Raw genomic sequence first — 22190 nt, forward strand, 5'->3', positions numbered from 1 at the left:
TCATTGATTTCCACTAAAAATTGAACAATTCAGAGAAGAAATATACAATAAATTTGTTGTTTTGCTACAAAATATGTACGACATTGTTGTGCAATATGGAAAAAATAATTTCTAGGTTTGAAATTACTTTGGAAAAATTTCAAGGGCTAAAGAATTTGTGTTTTTATTTATTTTAGAAACTGTGAGCAAAACATTTACACCAAAATGCCTGATGTATCAAATATGATACAAATTAAACCTCATGTATTGAAATAGCTTTTTAATTATTTTTTTTATAAATTTGTCAGAAGGTCCAATAAACACTCAATTTACAAAGAACTAGATTTTTCTGGCAAATACTTGATGGTTCAGGCTTCACAGGGTTAATATGTGAATCTGTGTTAACCAGTTTGACCACTAGGGGGCAGATGAAATCAAAAACTAGGGGAAACACAGCCTAACATAGGCAAGGCAAGGCAAGTTTATTCATAAAGCACACTTCGGCAACAAGGCAATTCAAAGTGCAACATACCTGAATACCCAAATAAAGATAATACATCATTAAAACATCTGATTGTTTACAAAAAACGGTCCAAAATGTGATCTTCTGATGTCTAGCTGGTGTCCAAAAATGTGTGACTGCCTTGAATAAAACATGTAGGATGGCATGAATGTATGCAAGCACCTAATGTAGTGTAACAACCACTAACATGATGACATAACTCATTATTTGGATACCTGGTTCATGACTTAATTACAGGATTAGCAGTGTGTGCAGCTCATCACTACGCTGAGCCTGTAGTGTAGAGTAAGGTGCTGCACAGACACAGACCGACTGAGCATGCTCGGTTCTGCTAAATATGATTCTCTAAGCTCAAGCTTTTTTTCTTTTGCAGAAAAAGCCTCAAGAAAAATAATAAATGCAACAATGTCATCATGACCACAGAGAAAAAAGACCCGGGCATACCACCAGGATGAAACATATACAACATTAACAAGCTAATTATTCATACTTTAAGGGTCTACACACACCATGGTGCTCCCTGCATGTAATACTATTTATCAGTGAAATCATTGAGGATTTAATGAAGCTCATTTATCACAAGTTATAGTTTTATTTCATTAACATTGTGTGTCTATTTTCAAAGAAGTGATGACAGAAAAAATGTATTAATTTAAAGTTATGGATAACAGTTGTGTCAGATCTGTGGCACAAACAAGTTGACACATAAATGATCCCAAGATGAGGTCAAATAAGGACCGTTGCACAAATGGGTTTAACATTGCTTTCCTGAAATAGCTATGATTTGTAAATTGTGTTGATAACAGGAATGAGACTGAATCATCTGCCTGAAGTTGTGTTTTTTCCTCTTCTTGCTTTATCACAGCACACATAATCAAATACTTCATTGTTGAAGAAATAAATATAGAATAATTCAGTGAAGCTTTTACGATGCCGTCACCGTAGTCCCAGTTCTGTGAGTAGTTGTTGCCCAAATACAAAGATGCATAGGACAAGAAGGGAGGCCTCTGCAACTTTGATGGACTTAGATAAAGCAGCTGATGAACTTGAATCAGAAGAGTAGAAACAGGTGCCTACATTACCGATCTTATCCACCACCACCAGCTCCATTTCAGGCGAGCAGCACGCAGAAGTGTAGAGCACCATTGTTACATTCTTGTTGTCAGCAGCAGGCTCGATGATTATGGTCCCGTTGCCCTTTAAGAGCCGTACATGGTCGACACCTGTCCCCTCAGCTCCATCAGTCACCCTCACAAAGATCATCCACATCAACGAGCTGCAGTTCACAGAGCCGGAGCAGTTGGACTGACGAGTGAGCAGCTGACACTCCGGCTGAATGAAGTCTGTTATCTGTGAGGGAGAAGAAGTTCAACAACAGACATGAAGTTAAAACCAGCAGTGTGTGGATGGAAACATATGTGGGGCGCTGTTTGTAAAGTTCAGCACACTGAAAATAACAACAGCAACAACTCCCTTCACATTTAGATCAAAACTGTCATAAAAACGTAGAGTGAATTTTAAAAGTCACTTTAAAAAAAAAAAATCACATTTAGAGCAACATCTGTGATCTTCTTCTTCTTCTTCTTCTTCTTCTTCTTCTTCTTCTTCTTCTTCTACTTCTTCTTGTGAAAAATATATTTAAGTTACAACCACTGTTAAATCCAAATACTAAATGTTAAATGTTAAATATTATTGTTAAATCTAAATGTAAATTGTTAAATCTAAATGTTAAATGTTAATTTAAATGTTAAATATACATCTGAATGTAAATTATTAAATATAAATGTTAAAGGTTAAATGTAAATGTTAAATCTTAATGTTAAATGTTACTCTGCGATCCTAAGAAGCTTTTATTTTGGTATTCCTGCTAGGTGGCAGTGTGAATTTGCATATTAGCTAAATATTTAGGAATGCAGAGCAACATCTAACATTTAGATTTAACATTAAAATTGAAAATTTGACATTTATATTTAAAATTTATATTTTACCTTTAACATTAAGATTTAACATTTAACCATCGCTTTATGAAGCTCTTATTTTGGTATTCCCGCTAGGCGACAGTGTGGATTTGCATATTAGCTAAATATTTAGGATTACAGAGCAGCATCTAACATTTAGATTTAACATTAAAATTGAAAATTGAAAATTTATATTTAACATTTATATTTTACCTTTAACATGAAGATTTAACATTTATATTTAACAATCAACATTTAAATTAAACATTTAAATTTAACATTTATATTTTACCTTTAACATTTAGATTTAACAATCGCTTCGCTTTATGAAGTACTTATTTTGGTATTCCCGCTAGGCGGCAGTGTGAATTTGCATATTAGCCAAATATTTAGGATTGCAGAGCAACATCTAACATTTAGATTTAACATTAGAATTTAACATTTAACATTTATATTGAACAATTATATTTAAAATGTAACATTTATATTTAAAATGTATATTTTACCTTTTAAATTAAGATTTAACATTTAACATTCAGATTTAACATTTATCATTAAGATTTAACAATCAACATTTATATCAAACATTTAACATTTAAATTGAACTTTTATGTTTAACATTGAACATTTATATTAAACATTTATATTTTACCTTTAACATTTAGATTTAACATTTAACATTTAGATTTAACAATCAGTATTTATATTAAACATTTAACATTTTTATTTAGATATAACATTTAAGTTTAACATTTAACATTTATTTTTATATTTAGAATTTCGATTTAAAAGTGATTGTAACTTAATATATTTTTTTTAGAATAAAATAAATGCGAAGAAGATCACAAATATTGCTCTAAATGTGGAAAAAAAGTGACTTTTAGAAATTCAAGAAACGTTTCTATGAGGTTTTGGAGCTAAAGGTGGAGAAAGGTTGTTGTTATTTTCAGTGTGCACAACTTTAGAAACAGCACCTCATAAACATCTGGTTCTGTGAATTGTTGTAACGATCAAGACGACTTTAAAGGAACTTATTTTTAAACATTTTCCTTGAAAAAAAAGACAACTCTGTTAAACAGATAGTTCAGTGGGACTGTTACCGTGTTTATAACTGTGGAACGCAGCACGATGTAGTTTACATCCTCGCCATCGGGGGCCTCTGCCTCAATGGTCAGGGTGACATCAGTGCCAGACGGTGTGGTGCGAGGTGCCGAGAGGGTCACCGTACCGTTGGCAGTTTTTCCCGTTTCCAGTAATAAACTGGTTGGAAAGGTTGAGGGAAAAAGTTGGTTGTTGGTTGCCCGGATGGTGAAGTTTCCCCCTGCTCCATTAGCCATGACTGAGAATGGCACAGAGAACGGTGTCAGCGGGTCGATGATGCCGTCAGAATCAGCCTAAAAGCAGAGGAAATAAGGTAACAGTTAGTATTGATGTCAAAGTTACAAAGAGGACATTCAGAACTTGCTGAATATCCTATTTTGTTGCAGTGTTCCTCTGACCTTACAATGTTTTGATGGTTACTCACATTAATAGTCAAATTAGAGGATCTGAAGTTGGTGCGTGACTGCCTTTGGAAAACCATTGAAGCTCCGGAGCTGCTGTCCTCCCCTTTCACCCGCACTGCAAACTCAGCTGATGGTATCCTGTCAACAAGGACCAAGAAGTTCCCACTCCCCTGTGGCTGCACTGCTCCTTTAATCTCCTCTGAGCCCCACGACTCCACCAGAGCAACCTCTGTCACTGTGGCAGTGTCGCTTCCCGTGAAAGACACCAACAAGCTACCATTGACACCTTACAGGAAAAAGGAAGTTATCAAATTTCACAATATTAAGATTTATCGGCACATCATCAGCATATCGCATTATCTCACTTTCCGTTACCTGCTCTGGGACGGGAGTCGAGAGCATCATATCCTTGGAACGGCCCCTGTGATTTCTCCACAAAGTCAAACAGGAAGTCAATGGGACTCTTACCTGCAAAGAAAGCCCTCATTAGAGACAGTTTCATGGGACTTGATAAGACCTGAATGGCTCAAACTAACAAGTGTTCTTTTAATACAAATGGAGATCACACCTATCGCTTTGATTGTGTAGGGGTTAGTTGACATCATTTTCATTTCCCATGATCCAGTTATCTTTCTCAGCTGCAGAGACTGGAGGTTTCCCACAGATCGGGAGGATGTGATCAGTGATCCTGTCGCGTCTGTGCTTTGCTGAGATTCACCTGAAAAACAAAACGAATGAAATAAAGCATGAAGGAAGTACAACTTTCAAATGCCTGAATATACTGTATGACTGTTCAACATTGTTATAATTAATTCCTACAAACTCTGTTGATGACTGAAGTAGACAAAGTTTCCTTAATTGTTTTCTCATTTGTCAAAGGATTAACATTTTTAAGGCTTTTTACAAGACATACAATATTTTCCTCTTTGCTCCAACGCAAAATTCAAAAATAAATCTACCCACAATGACATTTAACAAAAAGTTGAAAAAAAAGGACAAATAATAAAAATGAATAAAAATATAAAATTAAAAAAGAGAAATAATAAAAAATTTAAATTAAATAATTAAAATCTTAAAAAAGTCAGGAAGAGAAGGAGATCAAATTAATTTGTGGTCCCCGGTCACATTTAACATAAAGTTAAAAAAGGACAAATAATAAAGATAAATCAAAATATTAAAACAATTAAAAAGAAATAATAAAAAAATAAAATATATATTTTTTAAAAAGTCAGGAAAAGAAAGAGATTAAATTCATTTTTTGTCCACGATCACATTTAACAAAATGTTTAACAAAATGTTTTAAAAAAAACAACCCACAAATAATAAAAATGAATAAAAAATAAAAATAAAAAAAAGAGAAATAATACAAAACATTTAATTGAATAATTGAAATGTAATAAAAAAAAGTTAGGAAGAGAAAGAGATACAATTCATTTTCTGTCCACGATCCCATTTAACAAAGAGTTAAAAAAAAGGGAAAAATTATAAAAATAAATCAAATATAAAATTAAATTAAAAAAAGAAATAATAAAAACATTTAATTGAATAATTACATTTTTTTAAAAGTCAGGAAGACAAGGAGATACAATTCATTTTCTGTTCATGATCACATTTAACAAAGAGTTAAAAAATTATAAAAATAAATCAGAAAATAAATAATAAAAATAAATAATTAAAAAATAATTAAAATAAAATAAAACAAAGTCAGGAAGAGAAAGAGATAATATTCATTTTCTGTCCACGATCACATTTAAAAAAAAGGACAAATAATGAAAATGAATAAAAATATAAAATTAAAATAAAAAAATATATATATACTGTATATAAATTAAATTATCAAAATAAATAAATGAATAATTAAAAACACGTGGTGACTTCACTGTAATGCTAATCCTGAAGTGAGATTGAGTTTATAAAAGGTCTGTTACCTGTGGGGCTGGTGAGCGTGAAAGTGACCGAGCTCCCAGTGATGTAAACTGTGGGGTTTGTTATTGAGTCATCAACTATAAAGGAGAAAGCATCGTCTTTTCCTGGGCTTCTTGCTGCCTGAAGAAGCATCACCTGGAAGATAACATTCAACTGATGACACATCTGCAGTCCTTGAACTGACAACACCAGTCATTCCATCTTTATGCTCTTCTTACCAGAGAGGAGTCTAAAGTGTCTGAGATGATGCTGGCGGCTTCTGTGAGCTCGGTCTTCGTGACTTCAACCATTTGACCTCCTGACGTCTGAGCCAGCTCTCTGTACAGCTGAGCGTCTGAGGCTGTTATCCTGCTTTGTTGTTGCTGGCTGTCATCACGCCTCCTCCTCCTACTGTTGGGCGATGTTGAGGTAGAAATGATAAAGTTCACCTGGACAGAAAAATAGGAGGTGAAAACTAGATCAACCAGAGCAGCAGGACCTACAATAACTATAAAACTGAGTGAGAGAAACATCACATATTTACTACAAAGCTACAGTATAAACATATTCACAGTGCTACTTTAAATATATTATACTGTACACTGGAGAAAATGCCCCTCAAAAAAATGATTTCAAGGTACTTTTAGCTTGAAATAAGCAAAAAAATCTCCCAATAGAACAAGTGATAATCTGCTTGGTAAGATTTCTTAAAATAAGACATAACATTTATAAAACTGTGATCTTAAAATTAGCAGGGAAAACTTATTTTAAGCAATATGTTACCAGTATTTTAAAGCTTAGTGTCTCAGAATAAGAAAGGAATGATAACAATTAGTATTTTTTCAATCAAAAAAAGATTTCTGCACTAATAAATTTCATGTCAACTTCTTCATTTTAGATATATTCACCTTAATTTGAGTTGTATTATAGCGGCACTTCTCTAGGTTTAAGACCATCTTGTACTTAATAAGATTACACAGTTTAATTTGAGCATTTTGAGATATAATGTCTTCTCATAGTGAGCTGGATATACTAATATTCAGTCATGTTGTTCTTTAGGATAAGCCAGCTATGCTCTAAAGTAGGTGTTTCATTGTGTGCATGTAGTTTGAGGATGGATATTTTTATCTGATTTAGAAGAAACAGTGTCTGAAAACTGAAACCCACCCTTAAAAACAACAACTTTTCTTTCTTTCTTTCTTTCTTTCTTTCTTTCTTTCTTTCTTTCTTCCTTTCTTTCTTTTCTGATAGATTCTCCAATAAACTGCATTTACCTAAATCATGTAAAGGATTTGTCTTAAATCAAGATTATCCGTCTTCTACAAATAAGATCTCACTTGAAAAATGTATGAAATGTAAAATAAACCTTGTTTCTTCTAAATTACAACTGAAAACAAGATCATTTCAAGATTGTTTGACTTAACAAGATATTTAAGATGTCTTAAAACAAGTCCCTCTATCTTGCTCAAATGTTCCTTGTTAAGTAAATTTATCTTAAAGTAAGTGGGAGAAGACATTTTGACTAAAAATGAGACAATTTCACTTGGTAAGATTTTGTGTTTTTGCAGATTAGAGCTGCCTGCAACTATCTCCAACTAACAATTATCTGCATTTTATTTTAGATATGTAATATTAGCCTTTTAAAATGTAACACACAAATGATAGTCGTCCAAAGAAATATGAAATTTACAATCATAGCTGACTAAATTGACCAAACAATCACATCTGAGAAGCTGAAACTGGACAGTACTGGTGTTACCCGACATGAACGCCACATTGGAAGGATTTCACCTGCTGTGGGTGGACAGGATACAGGAGAGCAAGACTGAACTACATGGGGAAGAAGGCCAGCTCAGTCCTGGACCCTGTGGAGGTGGTGGCTGACAGGAGAATTATGGCCAAGCTGCCATCTTTGATGAACATTTTTTTTTTTATATATATTCTTGTTGAAATTCTTGCATTGTACACCTTTTTGTTTGTTGCTGTAACTCCACAAATTTCCCCGTCGTGGGACGAATAAAGGAGTATCTTATCTTATCTTATCTATTGACCGAAAAGGAATAATACTGAAACACTTAAAAGTGGAATTATTTTGAGAAATTCAAGCTCAGAGAAGCCAAAATGACTCGGGTTGTTCCGGTTAGGCTCACACAAAGGTGCAACAACCAGATGGGTGTAGAATAATGTGGTTCAAATCAGCATTTTATCCAGTGCTTCTCTCAATAACAATAACAAATAGTACACTGCAAAAACTCAAAATCTTACCAAGTGAAATTGTCTCATTTTTAGTCAAAATGTCTTCTCCCACTTGATTTAAGATACATTTAATTAACAAGTAACATTTGAGCAACATAGAGGGACTTGTTTTAAGACATCTTAAATATCTTGTTCAGTCAAACAGTCTTGACATGATTTTGTTTTGAGTTTTAATTTAAAAGAAACAAGGTTTATTTTACATTTCAGACATTTTTCAAGCTGAGATCTTATTTGTAGAAGACGGATAATCTTGATTTAAGACAAACCCTTTACTTGATTTAAGTAAATGACTTTTATTGGAGAATGTATCAGAAAACAGCTCCATTGATGAAAGAAAGAAAGAAAGAAAGAAAGAAAGAAAGAAAGAAAGAAAGAAAGAAAGAAAGAAAGAAAGAAAGAAAGAAAAGTTGTTTTTTTTAAGGGTGGGTTTCAGTTTTCAGGCACTGTTTCTTCTAAATCAGATAAAAATATCCATCCTCAAACTACATGCACACAATGAAACAGCTACTTTTGAGCATAGCTGGCTTATCCTAAAAAACAACATGACTGAATATTAGTATATCCAGCTCACTATGAGAAGACATTATATCTCAACATGCTCAAATTCAACTTTGTAGTCTTATTTCAAGTACAAGATAAACTTAAACCTAGAGAAGTGCCGCCATTATACAACTCAAATTAAGGTGAATAAATCTCAAATGAAGAAGTTGACATGTATAAGTGCAAAAATCTTTTTTTGAGAAAAAAATACTAATTGTAAGGCTTGGCTTATTCTGAGACACTAAGCTTTAAAATACTGGTCAAATATTGCTTAAAATAAGTTTGTCCTGCTAATTTTAAGATCACAGTTTTCTAAATATTACATCTTATTTTAAGAAATCTTACCAAGAACATTTTCACTTGTTCAGTGTAAATAATACGTTTTCATGCAGAAGTAAAAAAACACAGTGAAGGAAAGCTGCTCTAAGCCCACCATGACTGCAGCTATTGTACACAGACACTAGATCAGACACTCACCACAGTTTGTGTCCGCTCGATGAGTGAGGTCACTGAGTTTTTCAGGTTTGCGTCTTTAGCAGGACCGTCGGTGAAGAGGAAGACCTCCGAATTGAAAGGAGCTCCACCCAAAGCCAGCTAAACGTGAGCAAGACAGAACCAAAGAACAAGGAGAGTGTTAACTGTGAGCACACTGATGTGGAGCTGTGTTGGTGTAAAATGGAGTTACTGAACATCACAGCACCTGAAGTCCTGAGAGACTCAGTTCCTGCTCATCTCCACCACCACCGATTGATATTGAGTTGAGGACCATCTCGAGGATCTTTGGGTCTGTTGTCCTAATCAGAGGTCCAAATTCTAAATTTCATTCAGAGAGATGAAAAGGACAAGTTTCTTAAAACATACTTTATATCTCACCCTATCAGCGTAATGCAAGGCTGACTTCTTTCCACTTATATCATGCAATCAAGCCCTAAGACGATGCTTTTAATAACAGCAAAATGCATGAGAAAACCAGAAACTTTCACAATAAAGGAGGTCATTTCAACGATTTTTAAATCCTACCTGGATCATTGAAAGGTACCAGAATGTAAGTTGCAGGCTCGTTCTCTGTTCCCACCTCACTGTCGATAATAGAGGTGGTGACGGTCCTCACTGCCTCTATTTCATCACTCATGCTCTTCGTGGTGTCGATGACAAAACACAGAGCTTTATTCGACCCTTTAGACAGTCCCATCATCCTGAGGGATACAGAGATGAATAAAAACACAGAGATAAAAACTCCCTGCCTTTGCCTCCTTACAGAAAGAATGTAAACAAGCAGAAGATGTGTCTTACTGTAGGAACGGCCGGTCACCAGCAGCACTTCGGATGTCCTCTAGCAGCTCACTGGTTGCAGCAGTGGCCATTTTTGCTGCTTCAGTGTGCAGGTGTCCATGACTGGCGTCGAAACTGTCCTTGTTGATCCCACCTGTGGGTTCGATGGTGCTGGTTTGATCTACTGCTCCTCCATGGCTGCATTTACCTTTCAATTAAAAAGTAGCATGACAGAATACGTATTTTTACTTGACATAGTCCAGAATCAGAGTTCAGTTACTAACATGCCAACATACAAACCGTGGATGGCCTCATGACAAATGTTGCAACTATTTCAAGCTAACACTGGCAGACTGTGTCTACTGTGCCTACTGTGGACTCTTTCAGATTCCTGGGATCCACTATCTCCCGGGACCTGAGGTGGACCTCCCACATAGACACAATCAGAAAAAAGGCCCAGCAGAGGATGTACTTCCTGGGTCAGCTCAGGAAGTTCAACCTGCCCCAGGAGCTGCTGATCATGTTCTACACCTCCATCATCCAGTCTGTTCTGTACACCTCCATCACTGTCTGGTTTGGCTCTGCAACCAAACTAGACAAACACAGACTGCAACAGACTATAAGGACTGCAGAAAAAATCATCAATGTCGACCTGCCCCCCATCCAGGACTTGTACCGGTCCCGGGCCAGGAAACTGGCAGGTAGCATCACCGCTGACCCCTCACACCCTAGACACAAATTCTTCAAACTCCTCCTCTCCGGCAGGCGCTACCATAGACTGTAAATAAAAATGGACAGCGTTGCTCCGCCTCTTCCCTTTGTACAGTTCTGAAGCCAAAAAATCCCCCTCCTGGGCGCCGCCAGAGCCTGTGAAGCCTTTGTAATAAGCTCCGCCCTACAGCGTAGCGTCACAAGACGCTGTGTGCCCTTTGAAGTTTCGTTCTACGGCGGCTGTAAATCAAAGGAAACCAGGAAGTAAAACCCCGTTTTTTAAACTCTAATAACTAACGAAAAATAAACTTTTCAGAAAAAAGAGGCCTTGGACACAAAACAGTCAAATACTAACTACATATCACCACAGCATACAGATGTGAGAAACATTCGTACGACGTGTAATTATTTTTTAAAGTTTGACTGCTCCCCCATTCAAATGAATGGGGGAGACGGATTTTTTTTACCTATACTGCAGCCAGCCACCAGGGGGCAGTCACACTGCTGAAAGCCTCACCACCAGGGCCGTATCCGGCACGCTTGGGCGCTACAGATCACTGTGCGCCAAAACAACCCGCCATAAGAACAGCTTCTTCCCCCAGGCTGTCACTCTGATGAACACTAAACCATAACAGTGTCATACCTGTCAGATAAACACTCTCTGTAAATATACAATGTAACAATTCTCCAAGCAGAATTCCATATTTCTATTTATTTTATTATTTAACTACTATTTTTTTTTAATGTAAAAACTACCTCTGCTACTCACCACTGCACTTTATCATATTATTTTAGCCTGTATATATTAGTTATGCCTATTTGTTGTTCTTTTGTATTTATAGCTGATTTTATTGTTACATTTTTTCATTTTTTTTTTATTTGTATGTCTTCTTCCTATGCCTTGTACAAAGAGAGCACAGTTAACCAAAGTCAAATTCCTTGTGTGTTCTAGCATACCTGGCCGATTAAGCTGATTCTGATTCTGATTCTGAGATAGAGAGTTCATTATTTATGACAGCTTTGAAATGTACTTTAACCTTAAATAACCTGCAATGTTGTAACCAGCTTTCATCAAAACATGCTCAGAATAAGAGATAAAACATGTGTATGTTAAAGTGAAACTCCTCTCTCAGTGTAACCAAAATGCTGCATCATCAGTGTTGGAATGATTCATCACCTTTTGGTTTGGTTGAGGATATCGGCACGATACCGAAGTACCCAGAAGTCAGGACCTTCTCCTGAATGATGTCCTCTAAGATGTTGTTTGTGCAGTTGTCTCCATCACAGCTGCGGCACGTCGCCCTGCTCTCATCTGTGGAGGTTTGACGTATTAATGACGTTTTCTTCTGTTAGTAAAATTGCCTTTACTTTCATCCTAACTGCATTCCTCAGCAGTGCAGCTATCAGTCCTGACACCGTATCATCTCTTTACCTGCAAGGTTCCCAATGCTGACGCCTGATCTGAGCAGATTGGAGTTTGGGAGTTTGTTCTTCAGCTCCACCCAGTTACTGTGACTGTAAAAGTCCTTTAAGTAAAGAAAATAAAAGAAAGGATGATTCATCTTTAACTATTTTAAAACGTCATCATAATGCTTTTAAAAATAATGCTAACAAAAACCTGTAAAGGATGAATTATCTCTCCCAGTTTCTGCCTGGCGGTCTCATAATTCTCTTGCTCGTTGCTTGCTTTGATGGCCTCTATCCCCTGACTGATGATGTTCCTCCCTTGATCAAACATTTCTTCATCAAAGTGGAAGCTGGCATTAAGAGCATGACGGAGATCCACTCGAACATTGTGGAAGATGATATGCCTGATGGCTCGGCGGAAGGTCTTTCTGGATTCTGTTGTACCGCAGGCGACAGCAACCCCCTCTACAGTGAAAGGCTGGGCCTGCAGACACAGAGTTACATGTTGCTTACACTACAACAATGAATGTTTGTAACTCTGGTTAAAAAGAATCACTGATGAAGGGGATACCTACAGGAAAAGAGAAGTCTGCTCCCTCAGCTGCAGCCAAAGCACGGCACACCTGTACAGTGACATTTAAAATGGCTGCCTCTGTGATTTCCAGGTGACTCATAGAGTCACCAGGTAAAATCCCAAAGCCCTGAGCTCCAGTGAGCATGAGCAGGACACACAATGTTATCATTCTTTCAGACATCACTTCTCCACCTGTCCAATAACCTGGAGGAGAGAGAAACTATTACTCCAAACTCCCAAAAAATCACTTCAGTGAGTTCAAATAAATTCACACAAATCCAAAAACAATATCATTTTGATGCAGTGGAGTAATTGCAGTAACTTTAACACCATGCTCACACCCCATACAACAGCCCATATTATGAAACTCACTCTATTTGTGAAGACTCACAGCCACCCGATCACGATATCAATGCTCAAGGCATACAGTGTGTGGTGTTGATGCTGTCCTCTGCACTGCATCATTATTGTGGCAACAGCAGGTTTAAAGAGCGTTGCTGCCAGGGTGGGGTCATGCAGGACTTGTCTGACCTGTTGTTGAGGAATGATGTCTAAAGTTAAAAAAACTAAATCAGCAGTAAATCAAGTTATGATTGCTTAATAAAGAGAGAACCACCTAATTAATGCTGGCTTCAGTTTTCCCATGTTTGTTAAATATGTGTAAGGCTCTTACTGAAGTCTGCTTACTCGTTCTTGTTTGATAATGATATTAATATTAATATTAATATTAATAATAATAATAATAAAAACAACAATTATAATACCACTACTAATAATAATCATAATAATAATAATCAAAATAAAAATAATCCATTTTATTTAAAAGCGCCTTTCTCAACACTCAAGGCTACTTTAAAGAGGGATTAAAACACAATAAATACAATAACACAATAAAATAAATAAAAACAACAAGCAAAAGTAACACCAAGTTAAAATGAAGCAGTGGAAATTAAACAGAGAATGCAGATTGACTCAAATAGAAGTAAGAGTACTAGTAAAAATAGGTACTTAAGTAAGAGTAAATAAGTACCTAAAGAAAAACCTACTCAAGTAGTGAGTAACTTGTGAGTAGTATCATAAATAAAATTGTACTGTATTGGAAACGCTAATAACAATGAGAAGTGCACACTGCCTTTAATAAAGTGACATAAGTAGGAAAATGTCAAAATGAATGCTGTTAGGCATGGTTTACTTTCAAACATTAAAGAAAGAGGAGCTGCACTGTGCACAAACTAATGTACACGCTTTCATTTTTTAAAACAAGCTGAAACTTCAAACTGTGTCTGAGATGTGATCAGAACATGAGACATGTAATGATCTATTCATCTATAACATTACAATAAAACAGATATCTATGCATTCCAAACTTTCTTTTTTAACTTTTAACTTATTTTCAGTACATCTTACTTGAAAACAAAACTTGAAAATACTAAAACATAGCCCACTAAAGTGTTTAAAAAGGCATGAACTCAGTCCTGAAGAATCTCTCTGAGGTGACTGTTGAGCTTCAGAAGCAGCTGTTTTTATCAGCATGCTACCTTACTTACTTATTACTTTCCAACATTTCTAACATGCTTTTTAAGATTTAATATTACCCTGTACGATCCTTAGCTTACCTTACTGATTACTCACCATGAAGTGCTTTTTAATTATTAGTTGTTCTATGTTGAGGCTCAAGATTTCCACCTTTTAGAACAAAGTAAGCAGCGCATAATGTGACTGTTGCTCCTCGTCATTTAGAAGTTATAATAGAGTCTGGATGTTGGGCACAGAAGAAACATGTTACTCTAGCTTTTGTCCTTAAAGGCATTTTTCCCCTTACATTACTTTTATACTTTTGAAACCAGCCCTCTTACACTTTTACTTGAGTAAAAAGCTTGAGCTGATACTTCAACTTCTACAGAAGTCTTTCTAAACCCTACTATCTATGCTTCTACTTGAGTAATGAATGTGAATACTTTTGACACCTCTGTTTTCACTACAGTAGAAAAAAGCAAACCATGGAGCAATCTGATCAGAGATAGGACTCTCTGACATGACACTGAGTTTCCCTCCTTTTCATTCCTCTGTAACCACAGGTACTTTAACAATCTCAGACTCATGACACACACACTGTAGACACTCAGTTCATTATCTTCCTTGTAGCTGCTGAAAACTGCTCTGAGTTTTCAGGTCATACATTTCAGTGTCGTTTGAGGACATCAGTGACTACGAAGAAGTTTAGGAAGAATATAAAAGAAGGTTTTCAGGAGCAGTAAAGCATGAGGAAGTATTTGTAATTCATACCCACATGGTCACGGACAGCAACAAAACAATGCATTACTCACATCCTGTCAGATTACTGCTGATAGGAGAAGGACAAGTTTATGGGTTGTTTCCTTCAGTGAGCTCACATTTGATTTTACTGAAATAGTATTGAGAGGTAAGAAAGAGAGGGACAACATCATCCCAATTTCATCAACAAATATTCAACCTAAGTCAGAGGGCTTTATCTTCTGTGGATAATCCCACCTTTTGCTCGTCTGCATCTTTTCTAAACGAAGTTACTGAAGGTGCTCCATGAATAAGTCAAAGTCACTCTTGTTGTGTAATGTCATAGTTTGTTGCATGCAACTTGTCTGACCGGTTTATCTGTTGATACTTGTCACTCTTTCTGTGCAGCCAAACTGGTGTTTATAACTGATCAAGATATTATTTAGTCCATGCCAAACTCTTTCTGAAGAAGCTGCATGACTCGAAGGCGGTTGTTCTATCTGAGCGGGGGAATGTGTGGGAGGTGAAATGCTAGTGTGTCATAAAAGTGTCAGGGGTGTTCATTCTTCATCCACTAGAGGGCAATCTACTCACTCGCACAAAGACGTCTATGGTTTCATTTTGACATATTGATGATTAAGAGTTCCTCACCTACATTTTCTTTGTCTTCATGCTTGTACTGAGTGACACTGATAACATATTCAATCTGATATTCTTATTTTATTTCGCCTTATATTTGTCTACTTTTTAAAGTATAGTTGTATATGACAGCTGTGGTGTCCTGAGCTACAATACATTGCAGAAATGCTGACACCATGCGAGCCATCTCGCAGCCTTAGATCCTCAGGTGGGGCACTTTTGGTCATTCCAAAGTCGAGGCTCAAATCCAAAGGGTGTTCCAGCTTTCTCTATCAGAGCCCCTCGACTTTGGAACGACCTCCCTGAGGAGATAAGGCTCGCAGTCAGTGACTTCTTTTAAATCTCTCCACAAGACTCAGTTTTACAGACTTGCTTTTATGTGACTTCAACTTTAAACTGCTTTTAATTTAATTTGATTGTATTTTTCAATATTACTAATGAATTGTTTTTATTGTATTTGATTATTTATTGTTTTATCATTTCCTAATTCATTTATTAATTTAATGTTCTTAATTTATCCTTTTCTATTTTCTCTGATGTGATGTCATCTTCTTCTTCAATCCCTTTTATTGTCATTTAATGCCTTCATTTATTTATTAACTAATTTATTCTAATTAATTAATTAATTAATTAATCTGTCTTTATTGTGTCACCTCAACTTAACTGATTAGTTGTTTTTTATTGTATTTGATTATTTATTGTTTTATTATTTCTTTATTCACTCATCATGTTAATGTTCTTAATCTATCCTTTTCTGTTTTCTCTGATGTGATGTCATCTTCTTCTTAAAACCGTTTTATTGTCTTTTAATGCCTTTATTTTATTTATTTACTTATTTATTTTAATTATTTATTTTTATTATTTTTATTTATTTATTTATTTTATTTATTTACTTATTTATTTTAATTATTTATTTTAATTATTTTTTATTTATTTATTTTATTTATTTACTTATTTATTTTGAAATAATTACTTGATCGATTCTTATTTATGTATTGTATTGATTAATTCACTTATTATTTATTTTTAATTAATTATATGATTAATTGTTTTAATTGTATTTATTAATTTATGAATTTACTTATTTATTGTAATTTATATATTTTAACACCCCTATAATAATGATTTATTGGTCTCTCACCACTCTATTCTGTTTAATTTGTATTTATTTGTAATCTGTTTCATTGTATTTTGTGTTTTGCATTGTTAGAATTTCTGTCCTCCTCTCTGTCTGTTAAAGGTTTATTCTGTCATTTGAATGCTGCCATGCTTTGCTTGTCAAAGCACTTTGTAAACATCTGTTTAAAGGTGCTTTACAAATAAAGTTCTTATTAATTTTACTTAAATGATGATTTCCTTCAAGAAGACAGAACATGGAGTACAATTTAAGAGCTCAACATCAAATCTAATTTATTAAAGACATTAATTATTCATAGAAACCTCAACATCAGTTCTAGCTGATCTTGAATCAGCTGAAAATATATTGATCTGTCTCTGTTCCATTAAAACAGGAACAATCTTTGTCTTTCAGCTAATTCTAAAAACTAGATTATATTGTTTACAGGATTAGAATTATTTTTGTATATGACCTGAACACACAGCGTTACTCCCCGGTGTTATTATAAAGCACTACTAATCCATTATTAGATATTTTTCTGTCCATGTTCACAGTTAGAACTAAAGTAAAACTGTCAAATCAAACTTTACTAGAGTCACCAAATCATATCTCTGAAAATGATCTCCAGCTACCTGGGGGACAAATGTTGAAGAAATAACAGCCAGTCAGGACCAAGGTCAAAGACTACATTCATGTTTACGTTAATGGGACGTTTATGCGGCCTGTGTTTGCTCAGCTTCTGTCTGAGGTTGTGTTTGCAGTAAATGATTTATGGAGGTAGGAGAATAAGCGGAGGGGAAGTGGAGCAGCACTTTTAAATTTACTCTTTCATTCTTTCTCCTGTTCTCCTCTTTGTTTCTCTTTCACGCCACCTTTCTAAGATTTCTCTTTAGTCTACCAAACAAACTGAAGAATCTGTCAACCACAGAGACATCAGAGCAGCAGCTTCTGCAGTATGAGGGTCAGATGTCGCTGAGGAAATCACAGCAGAACTTCACAGAGGACTCTTCTTTGGATACCTGAGGAATAATCTGGAATCACATCCTTTGAAATGGAGCTGGTCTTGTGTTTCCTTCCGTCCCTGCTCCTCCTGCTGCTGTCTCTGGCTCTGCGCTGGCCCAGGGTGCACGTTTGGACACGGCTGGCTGTCAGGGCGGCAGGCTGGAGACTCTGGGTCATAATTTGCCTCATCCTGGATCTGCCACTCAACAATAATGCAACAACAACACGGACCACAGAGACCAGGTCAGCGGGGACAGATATTTTGTCGGGGTCAAGTCAGACCTCAGATGGCCCCAGGCTCATCTGTAAACCGACAGCGTTGGCCAAATATGTGCTCCGTCACTGCGGCTCACTGACCAGGCCTAGACTGGCTTCATGGCCCAGAGGAGACCCCCACATCCAGACTCTATCCAGCCTGCTGTTTGGACCTCATGGAGACTTGTTACAGTTCACCAGGGACCATTTGTTACTTAAAGATGGGGGGATCGTGGCTCTGGACTGGGCTTTGGGAATAAGACCGGCTGAGAAGAGGAGGTGGGAGGGGAGGAAGGAGATCCAGGTGGGAGGGAAGGCGATGGGCTGCTTCACCACAACCCCTCCTGTACTCCTCCTCATCCCTCAGTACTGGGGAGGGACAACACCACACTTAAAGGGGCTCTGCCAGCAGGCCATACATCAGGGATTTAATGTGGTCCTGTTTCACCCTCGAGGCACAGCAGGCTGCCCGCTGACCACAGCTCGACTCACTGAGTTTGGAGACCCGTCGGATCTAGAGCAGGTAGAGAAAGAACCACTTACTGGGGTTTTAGACCAGCTGGCAGAAAAATACTCCAAAATCTAATATCAAGTGACTGTGCCTTCCTCGTCTGCTTTCAAACATCTCTCCACACACAACCTCAATTCCAAAAATCTGAAGATGCTGTGCAAAATGTTCCTAAAGACTGATTCTGATGGTTTGAAAATCATTTAAACACAATGTTTAAAGGTGGTTATTGTGCACAAAATAATTTGTATTGATAGATATTGGAGTTTATGATGTTGAAAACTTGACAAAAGGAGAATCATACTGATTATTATTACAGGAGCTTATTTTCTTTGAAGGCTTCACTGACAGGAGGAGGGAGCAGGGGAGTGTACCTAGTGTCTAGAATCTGACCTCTACATTTCACTAAGTATTCCCATTTCTACACACTGAACCTTAAATTGAAAGTTGTGCAAAGACAATATATACAATCTTGAATATTGTTTTATGAAAGTAGTCATTTTAAAATTATTTTAACAACATTGCAAATGTTAGTGAACCGAGGAGACCATTTTCTGGACTTATGATATGCCTGATACAGGATTTCAGCAGCTCAACAACTCATGGTCTCCTTTGTCGTATTTTATCCTTTCATGATGCACCAGATGTTTTCTATTGGTGACAATTTAGGACTGCAGGCCAGTTTAAACTCTTCTACTACAGAGGCTTAAAGTTTTGATATGTTCAGAATGTGGTTTGGTTTTGTCTTGCTGAAATATTCATAGTCTTTCCTCAACAAGGCATTTTCATGGTCAAATCCATTGACTCTGGAGACCATACAGTTTGAGTAAGATGTCAGATGTCAGATATTCTAAGTGTGAACTAAATTCCTACTCTGTCATCATTTACAGCTAATATTTCCACATTTTTTAAAATCACCTGACAGCAGTATCTCTGATGTCTTCCAATTTTCAGGCGGTGGCTTACATCCACGGTCGTCACCCGACCTCTGCTCTATTCGCAGTGAGCGAAGGTTCAGGCTCAGGTATTCTTCTTTCCTACTTGGGGGAGAGTGGGTCAAGCTCTTACCTTACTGCAGCAGCAGCCATCTCACCTGTTCTCTTGGGCCAGCAGTGGTTTGAAACAGCCATGCCTCCTGTTTACCGTTGGGGAGTTTCGTTCCAGAGGAAAATGCAGCTCAGAAGGTGAGAGAAATGGAGACAACAAGAGTCAGTGAAGAAAATATTCTTTGTTTTTAAATGTGTTATTTTAATGTCACACTGCTGTGGTCAGACCATAGACTGTATAGAACATGGACGCAGTCTTAATGACGTCTCCCACTGGGTACTATGAAGCCCAACGATTGTGACTCCAGCTAACTTTCGGCTCAGCGAGAAACCAAAACAAAACCAAATGATGCATCGCTCTTAGCCTGAATGTAAATAGATATGTTATAACAATCACCCTTTGAAGAGCTGTAAAAAATAAAGGAGTCAATTAATCAACTATAGGCTACTCTATGTTCTATTATTAACAAAGACCAAACATCAAGACAGGATGATCTCTGATCTCATCTTAATCCACCATGAGCAGAGCACTTTGCAGCATTTAGCAAGTTACAGTGGCAAGGACAAACTTCCTTTAACAGGCAGAAACCTCCAGCAGGACCAGACTCATGTGAGACACACATCTGCTGAGACTGAGCTGGGGTTGCAAAGAGGGATAGAGGGAGATGAAGAGAGAGAGAGAGATGATAGTTATGAGACAGATAGTAGTAGTTGTAGCAGTTGGAGTCTGGCACGTCCACAGCAGCAGGCTGTCTACGGCAGCGACTCAGAGGAACCAACGAGACAAGGGAGCTTGAAAGGTCTATGCTTAGTAACTCCAATGGGACAGGGAGATATACTTATGTGTAAATGGGTGAATAAACACCTGAATATAAAGAGTGTTCATCTTAATCCACCATGAGCAGAGCACTTTGCAGCATTTAGCAAGTTACAGTGGCAAGGACAAACTTCCTTTAACAGGCAGAAACCTCCAGCAGGACCAGACTCATGTTAGACACACATCTGCTGAGACCGTGTTGGAGAGAGGGATAGAGGGAGATGAAGAGAGAGAGATGATAGTGATGAGACGGAGAGTTGTAGTTGTAGCGAGTCTGGCACATCCAGAGCAGCGACTCAGAGTAACCTACGAGACAAGGGAGCTCAGGGACTCCAGAAAGGTCTATGGTTAGTAACTTTAATGGTACAGGAAGAGTTAAAAGTAAGTGAAGTCGCTATACTCTTGGAACAACCTAGTTGATCTTCTGCTAGCTACCATTTTACAGCTAACTAGTCAGCTCATTGCTCAAATGGTTGTCAACATTCTCCAAACTGATCTGTGATATTTGAGAATGGGTTTCTTTAACACAACTTGTAATGCTTTAAAGGAAGTGGTTTTGTCCTATGTTATTTTCATCATCCATAATTCATCTTGTTGTTGTTTATCCATCCAGAAATTATAAAACAAAGACCTAGATCATCTTTGGGGGCGCCAGACTCTCCTGAATTTATTTTGAGTATGCTGAATGAGACAAATGTGGTATCAATGGAAAACTGAGAATGTCCGCTGTAGCTGAGTTTTTAAAAGTTTTCAAACATTTAGGAATAAGTATCCGGTGGTGGCTGTCTAGGTCTTTGAGGGATACGCATGTGTCTGATTCACTATTTTAACAGGACTTGCAACCTGTAACGCAGCAGTGTCACATTTTAACAGCAGCAGATCTTCTCACTTTAACTGTGGCGTCATGTAATTTGGTCGATGTGTGATCATCTTAATTACAGACTGATTGTCTTTTCATTAGATATGCAAGTTCCCTCAGAGGGGTGCTGAATGTGGATCAGGCTCTAAGCTGCTCATCCCTAAGAGACTTTGAGGAATCTCTCTTCTGCTCTTCAACCAAGCGACCAAGTCCTGGACTGAGATCAGGATCTTCCTCCTTGCAAAGCCTGCCCCCCTCAGTGGCCTGGGCGCTGGGTGAGAGGGCCTACCCAGCGCAGGACTGGGAGGGGTACTGGGAGAGGAATGAACCTCTGAGAGATGCAGATGAGGTGGCAGTGCCCGTTCTCTGTATCCGCAGCTGTGATGACCCCCTCCTCCCTCCTGCCTCCTCTTTGCCACTCCCTCTTTTCCAAAGCAACCCTTACTTCATGCTGGCTTTGACTGACAGAGGAGGGCATTGTGGGTTCACCCTGGAGGGTAGAGGAGAGGTGGCGGAGGGAGGAAGGACAGGAAACGAGGAAGTGGAGCAGGACTGCTGGAGTCACACTGCTATTCTGGACTACTTCAGAGTTGTGGCAGATTTCCTGAAAAGAGAGGAGAGAGAGAACGCGACCTTTGGGAGTCCACCAGAGGATTTCAGTCAGACTGGGCTGTGGGGCAGGGCCGGCAGCGTGGCTCCTCCTCGCAGGAGGAGGAACGCGGTGATGAGGAGACCCAGGCTGCTGGTACCTGAGGAGAGCAGCGTGGAGGCGGAGGAGGAGAACTTCACCTGGAAGAGGTCTTACACACGCTAAGGAGAAGGAGATCTGAGATGAGAGATTTTCATCTTTGGACAGAATTATGTTTTTCTTTGACAGTTTTATCTGCGGTTGGAGTTTTAAATGAATAAAAGGGACATGATTTGGAAAGTTAACAGAAAAAGGACACAGGATCTCTGGTAAACACACTTAGACTGCATCTTTGAAGCTAAAGTTCTTTTAAAATAAGAAATGCTAATAATTGATCTCAAATTTTGGTACATTTTTAAAAAGAATCAAGTTGTAA

The 22190-nt window shown here is 37.3% G+C and overlaps 2 protein-coding genes across 7 annotated transcripts; one reads left to right on the forward strand and one right to left on the reverse strand.

Annotated features, from left to right (window-relative positions):
* Nucleotides 1-437: 437 nt before the first annotated feature.
* Nucleotides 438-19912, reverse strand: LOC117812177 (von Willebrand factor A domain-containing protein 7-like). Of its 6 annotated transcripts, XM_034682798.1 has the most exons (20): nucleotides 19323-19912; nucleotides 17999-18410; nucleotides 17659-17837; nucleotides 14263-14385; nucleotides 13003-13161; nucleotides 12632-12834; nucleotides 12268-12540; nucleotides 12082-12175; nucleotides 11827-11961; nucleotides 9960-10146; nucleotides 9687-9862; nucleotides 9367-9479; nucleotides 9144-9260; nucleotides 6110-6319; nucleotides 5894-6026; nucleotides 4534-4683; nucleotides 4341-4433; nucleotides 3986-4251; nucleotides 3561-3854; nucleotides 438-1852 (listed from the first exon to the last, which is right to left on the reverse strand). In XM_034682798.1, exons 6-20 carry the CDS (start codon nucleotides 12809-12811, stop codon nucleotides 1439-1441), a joined length of 2835 nt encoding a protein of 944 aa, XP_034538689.1. In that variant the 5' UTR covers nucleotides 12812-12834; nucleotides 13003-13161; nucleotides 14263-14385; nucleotides 17659-17837; nucleotides 17999-18410; nucleotides 19323-19912; the 3' UTR covers nucleotides 438-1438. The 6 variants fall into 6 exon arrangements, with proteins under 6 accessions (XP_034538689.1, XP_034538693.1, XP_034538690.1 ...); XM_034682802.1 differs by lacking the exon at nucleotides 17999-18410 and having other exon boundaries at nucleotides 19473-19912; XM_034682799.1 differs by having other exon boundaries at nucleotides 17659-18410; nucleotides 19473-19912.
* On the forward strand, nucleotides 17691-22032 carry LOC117812671 (protein ABHD15). Its single transcript, XM_034683578.1, has 3 exons — nucleotides 17691-18419; nucleotides 19359-19588; nucleotides 21229-22032. The coding sequence occupies exons 1-3, from the start codon at nucleotides 17691-17693 to the stop codon at nucleotides 21938-21940; spliced, it is 1671 nt and encodes a 556-aa protein (XP_034539469.1). The 3' UTR covers nucleotides 21941-22032.
* Nucleotides 22033-22190: the final 158 nt, after the last annotated feature.

The sequence above is a fragment of the Notolabrus celidotus genome, chromosome 5 (genome assembly GCF_009762535.1).
Source record: "Notolabrus celidotus isolate fNotCel1 chromosome 5, fNotCel1.pri, whole genome shotgun sequence".
In the NCBI taxonomy this organism is placed as follows: domain Eukaryota; kingdom Metazoa; phylum Chordata; class Actinopteri; order Labriformes; family Labridae; genus Notolabrus; species Notolabrus celidotus.

Bases quoted from the DNA above. Each gene is read 5' to 3' on its own strand.
- LOC117812177 (XM_034682803.1), bottom strand. From the start codon at position 12,811: ATGTCTGAAAGAATGATAACATTGTGTGTCCTGCTCATGCTCACTGGA. The intron at 9,480-9,686 runs GTAGGATTTAAA...AATGAAATTTAG, and splicing joins GGTACCTTTCAATGATCCAG to AATTTGGACCTCTGATTAGG. The intron at 4,434-4,533 runs GTGTGATCTCCA...CTTTCTTTGCAG, and splicing joins CTACACAATCAAAGCGATAG to GTAAGAGTCCCATTGACTTC.
- LOC117812671 (XM_034683578.1), top strand. From the start codon at position 17,691: ATGGAGCTGGTCTTGTGTTTCCTTCCGTCCCTGCTCCTCCTGCTGCTG. The intron at 18,420-19,358 runs GTAGAGAAAGAA...TCCAATTTTCAG, and splicing joins ACCCGTCGGATCTAGAGCAG to GCGGTGGCTTACATCCACGG. The intron at 19,589-21,228 runs GTGAGAGAAATG...TCTTTTCATTAG, and splicing joins AGGAAAATGCAGCTCAGAAG to ATATGCAAGTTCCCTCAGAG.